Here is a 13,180-nt window from a genome sequence, read left to right as displayed (position 1 = left end):
GGGGGCTGGGCACGGTGGCTCACACCTGTAATCCCAGCACTTTGGGAGGCCAAGGCGGGCAGATCACGAGCTCAAGAGATCGAGACCATCCTGGCCAACATGGTGAAACCCCATCTCTACTAAAAATACAAAAATTAGCCAGGCATGGTGGCGCACGCCTGTAGTCCCAGCTATTTGGAAGGCTGAGGCAGGAGAATCACTTTAACCCAGGAGGCAGAGTAGTGAGCCGAGATTGAGTCACTGCACTCCAGCCTGGTGACAAAGCAAGACTCCATCTCAAAAAAAAAAAAAAAAAAAAGGCCGGGCGCGGTGGCTCAAGCCTGTAATCCCAGCACTTTAGGAGGCTGAAGCCGGTGGATCACTTGAGTTCGTGACCAGCTGGCCAACATGGCAAAACCCTGTCTCTACTAAAAATATAAAAATTAGCCGGGTGTGATAGTGGGTGCCTGTAATCCCAGCTACTCAGGAGGCTGTGGCAGGAGAATTGCTTGAACCCAGGAGGTGGAGGTTACAGAGCCAAGATCACACCATTGCACACTCCAGCCTGGTTGACTGAGTGAGACTCTGTCTCAAAAAGAAAAAAAAAGAGACTGATTTTTTTTTTTTTTAAGACAGGGTTTCAATCTGGTGAGATCATGGCTCACTGGAACCTTCACCTCCTGGGCTCAAGCGATCCTCCCACATCAGCCTCCCAAGTAGTTAGGGCCACAGGTACATGCTACGATGCCTGGCTAATTTTAGCATTTTTTGTAGAGACAAGGTTTTTCACTATGTTACCCAGGCTGGGTTTAAGCAGTCCACCTACCTTGGCCTCCCAAAGTGCTGGGATTACAGATGTGAGCCACTGCACCCAGCCTCAGTTTTTTTTTAATTTTATTTAATGTTGGCCAGGCTGGTCTTGAACTCCTGACGTCAAATGATCTGCCCGCCTTGGCCTCCCAAAGTACTAGGATTACAGTCATGAGTCACCATGCCTGGCCTCAAATATCTTTTACATGGAAATTAAACAATATGCTCCTGAACAACCAGTAGGTCAGTGAAGAAATTAAGAAGAAATTTTTAAGATTTCTTGGAACAAATGAAAATAGAAATACAACATTCTAAACCCTGTGGGATAGAACAAAAACAGAATTCAGAGGGAAGTTTATAGCAATAAACATTTACATCAGAAACATAGAAACGGCTGGGCACATGGTATACGCCTGTAATCCCAGCACTTTAGGAAGCTGAGGCAGGAGGACTGCTTGAGCCCACAAGTTCAAGACAAGCCTGGGCAATAAAGTGAGACCTCATCTGTACAAAAAATTAAAAAATTAGCTGGGCATGCTGGCACACACTTGTTGTCCCAGCTACTCAGGAGGCAGAGGTGGGAGGATCACTGGAGCCCAGAAGGACGAGGCTGCAAGATTCTGTCTCAAAAAAACAAGGTATTAGCCGGGCGCGGTGGCTCAAGCCTGTAATCCCAGCACTTTGGGAGGCCGAGACGGGCGGATCACGAGGTCAGGAGATCGAGACCTTCCTGGCTAACACGGTGAAACCCCGTCTCTACTAAAAATACAAAAACTAGCCGGGCGAGGTGGCGGGCGCCTGTAGTCCCAGCTACTCCGGAGGCTGAGGCAGGAGAATGGCGTAAACCCGGGAGGCGGAGCTTGCAGTGAGCTGAGATCTGGCCACTGCAGTCCAGCCCGGGCGACAGAGCAAGACTCCGTCTCAAAAAACAAAAACAAAAACAAAAACAAAAAAAAAAGGTATTAATATCCAGGATATACAAAGAACTCAAACAACTGAACAACAAAAAAACAAATAATTTGATTTTAAAATGGGCAAATGTCTCAAGAGAGTAATTGAGAGGACCAACAGGTATATGAAAAAATGTTCAACATCAATAATCACTAGGGAAATGCCAATTAAAATCACAATGAGATATCATCTCACCCAGATTATATAGTCATTATCAAGAAGACAAAGAATGCAGAGAAAAGGGAACTCATATACACTATTGGTGGCAATATAAATTAGTACAGCCGTTATGGATATCAGTATGGAAGTTCCTCATAAAACTAAAATTAAAACTACCATATGATTCAGCCATCCCACTACTGAGTATATATGCAAAGGAAAGGAAACAGTGTGTCAAGAAGATATCTGCATCCCCATGTTTATTGCAGTACTGTTATAATAGCCAAGATATGGAATCACCCTAAGTGTCTATCAACAGATGAATGGATAAAGAAAATATGGTATTTATACACAATGGAATGCTCTTCAGCCACACAAAAGAATGAAATTCTGTCATTTGTGGCAACATGGATGAGCCTGGAGGACATTATGTTATGTGAAATAAGCCAACCACAGAGAGAGAAATACTGCATGATCTCACTGGTGGAAGCTATAAAAGCTGATGTCATACAAGTATAGAGTAAAATAGTAGTTACTAGAGGCAGGAAAGGGAGGGGGATTACCAAAGACTGGTTAACAGATCCAAAATTACAACTAGATAGGAGGAATAAGTTCTAATATTCTATAGCACTATAGGATGGCTATAATTAGCAACTTACTATATATTTTCAAATAACCAGGAGAGCGGGTTTGGAATTTTCTTGACACAATGTTTGAGGTGTAGATATCCTAATTACCCTGATTTGATTGTTACACATTATATATGTGTATCAAAATATTACACTGTACCTCATAAATATGTGTAATTATTATGTGTCTATGGAAAATAATAAAAGCCAAAAAAAGTTAATAGTAACTTCTAGGGATTAAAACCTATATATATCAGGCTCAGGCCTGTAATCTCAGCATTTTGGGAGGCCGAGGCAGGTGAATTGCTTCAGCCCAGTTGTTGGAGACCAGTCTGGGCAACATGGTAAAACCTCATCTCTATAAAAAATACAAAAATTAGCGAGGTGTGGTGATGCGTGCCTGTAATCCCAGCTACTCCGGAGGCTGAGGGGAGGATCCCCTGAGCCTGGGAGGTCCAGACTGCAGACCCTGTCTCTAAATAAATAAATAAATCCTATATAACTGGATTATATATTTTAACCTAGTGTTTCCTCCCATATTTAATAAATATCACATTGCATCCAGATGACTGTATTTTAAAAATCACAGAGGAGAAAGATTCTCTGTTCAAGTTAAGTTTTAGAAATGCTGTTAAACAGATTTTTTTTTATTATGGAACTTTTGAAGACCATTGATATGCAAATGACCATTATGAATCTTCAAGATAGGAATATTTCTTCAATATATTTAGCCAGAAACCTTAGGGAACAGTTTTCCTTTTTTTTTTTTTAACTTTTAAATTTTTTTTTTTTTTTTTTGAGACAGAGTCTTGCTCTGTCACCCAGGCTGGAGTGCAGTGGTACAGTCACAGCTCACTGCAGCCTCCACCTCCCAGGTTCAAGCAATTATCCTGCCTCACCCTCTCAAGTAGCTGGGACTATAGGCACATGCCACCACACCCGGCTCATTGTTTTGTATTTGTAGTGGAGAGGGGGTTTTGCCATGTTGGGCAGGCTGGTCTCAAACTCTTAACCTCAAGTGATCCACCTACCTTGTCCTCCCAAAGTGCTGGGATTACAGGTGTGAGCCACCATACCCAGCCTGTTTTTGTTTTGTTATTTATTTGAGACAGGGTCTTGCTCTGTTGCCCAGGCTGGAGTGCCGTGGCACAATCACCACTCACTGCAGCCTTGACTTCCTCAGCTCAAGCAATCTTCCTGCCTCAGCCTCCCAACTAGCTGGGACTACAGGTCCACACCACCACACCTGGCTTGCTTGCTTGCTTGCTTGCTTATTTATTTATTTATTTATTTATTTATTTATTTATTTATTTATTTGACAGAGTCTCGCTCTGTCACCAGGCTGAAGTGCAGTGGTGCCATCTCAGCTCACTGCAACCTCCAACTCCCTGGTTCAAGCGATTCTCCTGCCGCAGCCTCCTGAGTAGCTGGGCTTACAGGCAGGCACCACCACGCCCAGCTAATTTTTCTATTTTCAGTAGAGACAGGGTTTCACCATATTGGCCAGGATGGTCTCAATCTCCACTGCGCCTGGCCCACACCTGGCTAATTTTTAAAATCTTTTTGTAGAGATGAGGTCTTCCTATGTTGCCGAGGCTAGTCACAAACTCCTGGGCTTGAGCTGTCCTCCCACCTCAGCCTCCCTGAAGTGCTGAGATTATAGGCATGAGCCACCATGCCCAGCCTGAACAGTTTTCCTTTAGGATATCAGTTTGAAACTTCTGCTGTAATCAGCAAATAACCAAGAATATTTAACAGAGACTAAAAACTGTTCTTTATACATCTTCTCAGCTTTACTTTTCTATTTTATTTTATTTTATTTCATTTCATTTCATTTATTTACTGAGACAAAGTCTCACTATGTCACCCAGGCTGGAGTGTAATGGTGGGATCATAGCTCACCACAGCCTTGACTTCCTGGGCTCAAGTGATCTTCCTGCCTCAGCCTCCCAGGTAGCTGTACTACAGGTACATGCCACCACACCTGGCTAATTTTTATTTTTAACTTTTGTGGAGATGGAGTCTCACTGTGTTGTGCAGACTGGTCTTGAACTCCTGGCCTCAAGCTACCCTTCCACCTTGACCTCCCAAAGTGCCAAACCTGTTTTTTATGTGACTTGGTATAAAATATTTATTAAGAAGTTCAAGGCCGGGCGTGGTGGCTCAAGCCTGTAATCCCAGCACTTTGGGAGGCCGAGACGGGCGGATCACGAGGTCAGGAGATCGAGACCATCCTGGCTAACACTGTGAAACCCCGTCTCTACTAAAAATACAAAAACCAGCCGGGCGAGGTGGCGGGCGCCTGTAGTCCCAGCTACTCGGGAGGCTGAGGCAGGAGAATGGCATAAATCCAGGAGGCGGAGCTTGCAGTGAGCTGAGATCCGGCCACTGCACTCCAGCCCGGGCAACGAGACTCCGCCTCAAAAAAAAAAAAAAAAGAAAAAAAAAAAAGTTCAAAATTGGGCTCAGCACAATAGCTCACACCTGTAATTCCAGCACTTTGGGAGGTTGAGGCAGGCAGATCATTTGAGGTCAGGTGAGACCAGCCTGGCCAATGTGGCACAATCACGTCCCTACTAAAAATACAAAAAATTAGCTGAGCGTGATGGCACATGCCTGTAATCCCAGCTACTGGGGAGGCTGACGCACGAGAATCACTTGAGCCTGGTAGGTGGAGGTTGCAGTGAACCAAGATCATGCCATTGCACTCCAGCCTGGGCAACAGAGCAAGACTCTGTCTCAAAAAACAAAACAAAACGAGTTCAAAATTCAACAGTGTATGTCATTGCCTTCTCTATAGGGTACCAGTCGTCCTTCACACTATCATGTTTTATGGGATGATAACTGCTTCACTGCAGATGAACTTCAGCTGCTAACTTACCAGCTCTGCCATACTTACGTACGCTGTACACGATCTGTTTCTATACCTGCACCAGCGTATTACGCTCACCTGGTAGCATTTAGAGCCAGATATCACCTTGTGGACAAAGAACATGACAGGTAATATAAAAACATAACAGGTTCTCACCCAAATCCAAATATTGTCTGCATGTTAGGATTTTCAAGTTCCCCAAGCTATTAGAGGAGTCAGTGATCCATGTGAAAAGTGACGACAGTCAGAACTGACTGCCCAAGGTTTCCTATTGAAATATGTTGTCTAAGTTCATTAGTAATAGAATGATATAGTAACTTAGTTGCTTTACCACATTAAAGCAAAGGAGACATTATTGGTAATAAAGTGATAGATACAGATAGGTAGACAAAATGATATGATGTCTGGGTTTGCTTCTAATTAATTCTGGGGAGGTGAGAGAAGTAAAACAAAATTGACCTTGAATTAATAATGATTGAAGCTGAGTGATGGACACATAGATTGTTACACTAGTCTCTTATTTGTTAATAATTTTGAAATTTTCTACAACAAATAGTATTTATCAGAATCATTACATCAGAATAGAAAGTTTGTTTTTGTGTTCATTGCCACTTCTCTTACAGTGCTGAAGGAAGTCACGTTTCAGGACAGAGCAATGGGCGAGATCCACAAGCTCTTGCCAAGGCTGTACAGATTCACCAAGATACCTTACGCACAATGTACTTTGCTTAAATAGTCCAAGTATATTCTCTGAGAGGAAGTACTGAAAGATGAATTGACATACAACGTATGTTTCCAGTGGAGTCAATTGAGTAAGGACACCTCCAGCCATACAGAAACCAACACTGTGTGGGGGCCAAGGTCTGATCCTTATGTTAATACAAGGAAGATTGTTTACTTCATCAAGGAACACAGCATCATTATGCAATATGAAACCAGCCAACTGCTTTTTGTGCGGTCTCCTGTAGGAAGTATCGCAATTGTTTTGTTTTCATTTCTTGTAGTCTAACCCTTTTAATGCCTTTACCTCAAGTTGCTTGGCAGCACAACTATCTTTGCAAAAAAAATTATTGAAAAAGTAAATGATGGTTTAAAAAATATACACCTTCATGAATAATCAAAGTGATTTTTCAAAATTATATGTGCAAAAAATTAATGTGCATTCATATATTCTTGTAAAAGGTGTCTGTGTATTTTTAAAATATATACATCCATACTTCATATGCATATATATCTGGATCTGGATTGATAATAGATATATATGTGTCTGTGTATATATTTTAGAATTCATTCCATTTGGGGAACTTCCTTTCCCTTTTATTCTACTACCACTACCGCTTTTATTTCTCTTTTTCCCTTGCCTTCATCACCTATATTTTTTCCCTAATCCTACCAGTGACATTCAAATATTCATGTACCTGGTTTGTTTGAATGTAAAATATGGCAAACTAGATTTCTACTTTTATTTTGCATACCCTATTCCTGACTCCTATCTCCTACATGATTCTGAGTTCTCAACTCTTGATATTGCTGTCTTAAGAATCAAACTTTTATATATATATATAGTATACATACATACACAGACACATACACACATATATATACGTAAAATAACTTTTTGTGAGTGTGTCTCTCCCCTCCCACTCTGAACATACATTTGCGCAATTTGTATATAAGCAGTAGCAACCTGAACTATTCTTTTTCTTTTCTTTTCTTTTTTTTTTTTTTTTTTTTTTTTTGAGACAGAGTCTTGCTCTGTCACCAGGCTGGAGTGCAGTGGCAAGGTCTCAGCTTGTTGCAACTTCCACCTCTCAGGTTCAAGCGATTCTCCGGCCTCAGCCTCCCAAGTAGCTGGGACTACAGGCGTGTGCCACCACACCCAGCTAATTTTTGTATTTTTAGTAGAGATGGGGTTTCACCATGTTGGCCAGGATGGTCTCGATCTCTTGACATTGTGATCCACCCGTCTCGACCTCCCAAAGTGCTGGAATTATAGGCGTGAGCCACCGCACCTGGCCTGCTATTCTTTTTCTTTAGTGAGTTTGTTAAAGCTGCTATAAATATAAAACCTGTCAGAAGTTGTAACTCTTTCTCTCTGATAAGTGATGTGTTTTCTGAAACCTTCTGTTTCTATGGGTTATACACAGAAATTCTTTAAAGCTTTTATAAAGGGTAAATATTTTAAAAGATTAGAATTCTGTAGGGGTTGAGACCTCTGAAATTGAGTAGAGAGAGAGAAGGGGTTGTTGAGGGATTTTTTTGTTCTGTTTTTTGATAGTTTACTTGCTGCCTCTCATACCTTAATGTGATTTTCATATATTTTATATATATATGTATGTGTGTGTATATAAACACATATGTATGTGTTTGGAAGTATAGCTTCCTTTTCTTTTATATTTATTAGAATAGTGCTTTAATAATTATAGAATTGTATTGGCAGCATCTTTTATAAAAATATAATCATGTTTATTTTAAGGACAACTTGTTTTTGCTATCTTTTAGTGCAATAAGCAGTTTTAAAGGAAAGTTGTGTCTCTTTGCATCTTTACCATGGATAGTAGGAGGAACAGGCACCTCCATAATTTAAAAGGGCAAAGAATACAGCCTTAATTTCAGAAGGAAAGTTTTGTAATTTTCAGTTTTAAAGCATATCTTTTAAAATTCATCATGAAAAAAGGCTGGACACTGTGGCTCATGCCTGTTATCCTAGCACTTTGGGAGGCCGAGACAGGTGGATCACCTGAGCTCAGGAGTCCGAGACCAGCCTGGCCAACATAGTGAAACCCCGTCTCTACTAAAATTACAAAAAGTAGCTGGGCATGGTGGTGGACGTCTGTAATCCCAGCTACTCGGGAGGCTGAGGCAGGATTGCTTGAACCCAGGAGGCGGAAGTTGCAGTGAGCCAAGATTGCACCATTGCCCTCCAGCCTGGGCAACAAAAGCAAAACTCCGTCTCAAAAGAAAAAAAAAAACATAATGAAAATGAAGTGAAATTGCCTAAATGAGTCCAACTTGAATATTAGAAATAAAGTTGAACTTTTGTATAAGAAATAATCGTGAATAACTTAACATATTTAAATTATTTGCAAATAGATTGTGTTTATTGAAGAATCATATTGGCTAGATTCCCATTTTCATTTACTAAAAAGAATCAGGAAAATGCAAGATGATATTTTAAAACTTTTGCTAATGTATCACCAGTGTAACTTTCCTTTTAAAATTAAGGTGATAGTAACAAAGGAAGTTAGGACTTTGATCATTTTAAATCAGTTAAATCACTGAAATGTGGGAAATTGTTTTACAAAACTTTTGTTTTATTGATTACACTTTAAGGTATTAAAAAGTACTATAAAGCTATCAAAACCGAGTTTATCAATAACATTGGATTCAGGGGAGCTTTGCACTTTGTAACTCATGAAAATTGCATTTTGATTTTTTTTTTTTTTTTTTTTTTTTGCACTGGTTCAGAGTATAGATACTACAGATTGTTTCCAGTGGGCATTGTTGTTAGCCTTTCAGAATTCCATCTGCACGTGAAACCTAATGGATTTAGATCTTTAGTTTCTCTCTTATCTGTAATCCACTATTATTGCCAATTCACTGTATTTTGAGCCTAAAATCTGAGCCCATGTCCTCCGACAGGCATGAAATCTTTTGTCCCTCTGCCAGAAAACTAAGAAAGTACTGTATTTTGTATGTTTATTATTTTGAAGTGTCTGAAATGCAATTTACAACACTGTTGCAAAGAACCTTACAAAAGGTAATATTTGTATAGTATATACATTTTTTCTCCCAGTCTTCTCCCATCTCCTCCAGAAAAATTTCCTATAAAAGATGGATTTTTTTACACTGAAATTTTACTGAATATAGTCAGGATCATGGGCAAGAGAAGAAAATAGTATACCCAAGATGACAAAAATTTAATTTAATTGGTATGTGCTTGATTAGTGTGAGTAAACATCTTTATCATGGGAGCTGCACAGATTCATATGGGAAACTTTAGGGAACGACTGCAGATACCCTTTCTCTATGTACTCTCTCACCTAATTTTCAGTCACTCATATATGCTAGAGTGAAGCCCTCAATTTAAATGTATTTGGAAGGACTTTTTTAAGAGGAAAAATATTTTTTCTAAATTATAAAGTTTTACCTCTTGAGTGATTTCTTTTTTAGAGTGCTCTTACACTAGTCAGCATTGCTAGTTTAAAGTTGATTAACTTGAAAGAATATGTATACTATATTTCTATTTTGCTAACAAATTGGTATATTAATTACCATTGGTTCTTAATTACAAGAAAACTTCTGCTTAGAATTTTAAGGTAAAAGGCTAAGTGACAAATGCTTCTTGATTTTTGTCCTATTTATTGTTGCACTTCTGGTGCAGAATTTCTAATCTTTTTTACTTTAAAAAAGTTTTTTTTTAAGTTAAACATGAAATTCACAGTGACCCTTCTGCTCCTGCCCTTGCTCACTAACTATATCATGAATGCTAAATTTTAATCTTCTTTTTTCTATGATGTATCTTACAAGACTGACTGTAAAATATCAGTCTGGCAACTAGATAATTGATTTTCATATGAAGAAGAGTTGGGAGTTTAATGTATATTCTTGATGGCTGAAGTGTCTACGTAAAGTGCTGATACATGTATTATATTACAGTATCAGGTTACTGGCATGGAGGACCATACACTTACAATATTGTAGCTGCTATATTTATTTAAGTAGAGTCTGACAGTTACTGCACTAAACAATAAGGAGATAAGCAGGATTCAAGGCTAGTGTTAGACCGTTATTTTTCCTAAGTAAGAGTAAGGACACGAAATATCAAAGTAACCAAGGGTGCTGCCATTTTAGTTTCAATTTAATATCAGGATATTCTTTGTTTTAGAAATGTAGATTTTGACTTTTACAGTTTGAAAAAGGGTACCTCAGCCTCCTCAGTACTGGTTTTTTTGGCACATTTTCACAGAAATATTAGATTCCCTTTCTTTTTCTTAATAGTTATCTTCTAACAAGTTTCTTGGGAAAACTATTATTCTAAGGGAAATCCCTGTTTATAACCTATTAATATATTTCTCTTCCTAGAAGACAGTCTAGGAGGGATTCTGGTAGGAATGACTGAGTGTTTCGGAAGGCACTTGATACAGGCATCTCTGCCTTCCAGCACAGGGATTCTCAGCCTTCTAAAGGTGTAGACCAGTTTCCAGGCTAGCTTCACCACAACTCACTACTGCCTAGTGTTCACTTGTGTATTCTCTAATGGATTTTAGGAGGACAGGCCTCCTGACAGAGTCATGAAAGATTTAAGGCATGTCTAGGAAAATAAAAGCTGACTTGCCCTTCAGCAGGAACGACTGGCAGAGGATGTCAGTGTTCAAGGAAAGAGTGAGTGCTAAGCATGCCAGTGATGGATCTGAAGTGTTTAGATGGATTGCAGACCAGGAATTAGAGACCGTTTGTTACTCAAGGAACTTGATGGATCTGTTTAGAGACCTACATGAATTTGCCAAGGGTGGTGATTTTTATGAAATTCAAGAAGCAAACGACTTGGATACAGCTAGAATATGTTGTAGTCTTCCTATTTCAAACTTGATTTTAATATTTTTACCAAGAAGTTTAACTGACAACTCTGCAAAATTTTCATTCAGTGTCATTAAACCTGAGTTAAATGTTTGCTTAGCTTATCCTCTTAGATGTTCTTCTGTTGAACAGGCAAGTTGCCCTTAACAGTAACTTGCTACTTAGATTACCTTTTATTAGTTAGTCAAGCTGCATAAAGATCATTAGTCTGGCACCTTTATTTTGGCTTTATCCATATGAAGTATTCATTATTTTCATACTTTTTGAGAATTCATAAATGTCTTAAAGCTTCAGTAAGAATTGTTGGGAGGTTTGACATCAAGTAACGCCTTCCTGAGTAGCAGTATACCCTAATTTAGAACCCTTGTTTTCCTATTTCAGTTCTCATATTTGATCATACAAAAGCACTTTTGTGATTCTATAGGAGTCAAAAAATAAGCCAAGAATAGATAAGTAAGACAGTGCAGAAATCAGAAAGTGAGAATTTTCTCCAAAAAATATTTTTTAAAAAGTCCTGTTTATACTAGGAACATTCTTGATCAGTTACAATGTTAGAAATGACACTGTGATTAGTGAAAGCCAAGCTGAGTCCCAGGAAGCAGGGTGGGGAGTGTGTGTGTATATGTATGAGTGTGTGTATATATATAATCTCACACACACAAAGGGAAAAACTATTTTGACTCTTTTCCTACTTTTAATATGGTACATTTAAGTTTATAATTTTCCATGTCAGTCAACGTAATTTTTTAAACTAAGATACAATGGTCAAGGCTTGTGCTACATGGAAATTTGTATTACTTTACCCATCAAAACTAGTACTCCAGATGTTTGCGTCATTGATTAAATCTCAAGAATCTTTTGTTCTTAAAATATGGAAGTTAAAGATTTTAATTTGAATTAAAGATAGAAGGATGGTAGATTCAATATAGAGGGTTGAGATTTACCAGTGAGAAACCCTGTTGAAGTATCAGGTAAACGGTGTGACAAAATTAGAATCCTATCAAATCACCTATCCAGCCATTGGGGTCCCTTCCTTTTTTAGACCAATTTCTAAGGTAACCAAAATCTAGTGTATCTATGTTAGGGTCTCAGTAAAGCAAAGATGTTTGTCAGGGCATAGACTCTTGAGTTAAATTTTTTAATCATTTTTTAAAGCAAGGCGGTTCTTAGAAAGTGCCTTTTCAGAAGATGGTGCTGTAGATTTTTATTTTTCAAGTAGCACGAAGCTAAGAATTTTAAAGATAAATTATTTTAGAACTCCAAGAGTGTGACAGTTTCATAAAAATAATGTTAGTTGTTGTCCTGAGTCTCGTCCAAGGGAACCAAGGAAAGCTTTTATGCAGTAAAGTAAATGCTCACCAAATTTATTTTGTAAATTTGAAAACAAAATATTTAGTAGAATTAACCCTTTTAATTCTCAGCTGTATTGGAGGAAATCCATAGTGCACATAAAACAGCAAAACTACTTAACTTTTTAACAAGATTATGGGTATAGTACCAGTGTCCAAAGGGAAAGGTAACTTGCCTGGAATTGTAGGCAACATCTTCTAATCTTTTTTTTTTTTTTTTTTTTGAGATAAGCTCTTGCTCTACCACCTGGGCTGGAGTGCAGTGGCGTGATCTCAGCTTACTGCAAACTCCACCTCCCGGGTTCAAGTGATTCTCTTGCCTCAGCCTCCCGAGTAGCTGGGATTACAGGCATGCACCACCACACGCGGCCTAATTAGTCATTATTAAGGAGGACCCCTCATAAAGGCAATACCAAGTCATCATTCAGATCAGCTTAAGCAAGAAAGCAAAATGATGATCTCTATTGTTAAAGAAATTTTATTTTCTAGACACCAAGGAATATTTTAAATGATTTTTTATTTTTTCTAGGATGCAGGAACTATGAAAAATGATGACAAGGCATTTAAAAGGGTTTGATCAGTTAATTAGAAGTAGGATGTGCAAAATTGTGCTTAAGGGGAAATAAGCAAAAGAAAGGAAAATAGCAGGACCTTTCATAGTCATTAGAAATGTAGATAGTGGCCGGGCGCGGTGGCTCACGCCTGTGATCCCAGCACTTCGGGAGGCAGAGATGGGCGGATCACAAGGTCAGGAGATCGAGACCATCCTGGCTAATACGGTGAAACCCCGTCTCTACTAAAAATAGAAAAAATTAGCCAGGTGTGGTGGCGGGCACCTATAGAATGGCGTG

The 13,180-nt window shown here is 38.9% G+C and overlaps 1 protein-coding gene across 3 annotated transcripts in view; it reads left to right on the top strand.

Annotated features, from left to right (window-relative positions):
- The window catches only part of LOC111555812 (argonaute RISC catalytic component 3), a 123,834-nt gene extending 116,983 nt beyond the window's left edge, over positions 1–6,851 (top strand). For all 3 annotated transcript variants that reach the window (XM_023232170.2, XM_023232171.1, XM_023232173.2), the window contains 2 exons: positions 5,329–5,528; positions 6,024–6,851. In XM_023232170.2, the coding sequence (XP_023087938.1) occupies positions 5,329–5,528; positions 6,024–6,132 (309 nt within the window). In that variant the 3' untranslated portion in view covers positions 6,133–6,851. The remainder of the gene's footprint in view (positions 1–5,328; positions 5,529–6,023) is intronic.
- Positions 6,852–13,180: the final 6,329 nt, after the last annotated feature.

Source organism: Piliocolobus tephrosceles, chromosome 1 (assembly GCF_002776525.5).
Source record: "Piliocolobus tephrosceles isolate RC106 chromosome 1, ASM277652v3, whole genome shotgun sequence".
NCBI lineage: Eukaryota > Metazoa > Chordata > Mammalia > Primates > Cercopithecidae > Piliocolobus > Piliocolobus tephrosceles.
This window is presented reverse-complemented; position numbering and strand designations above follow the sequence as displayed.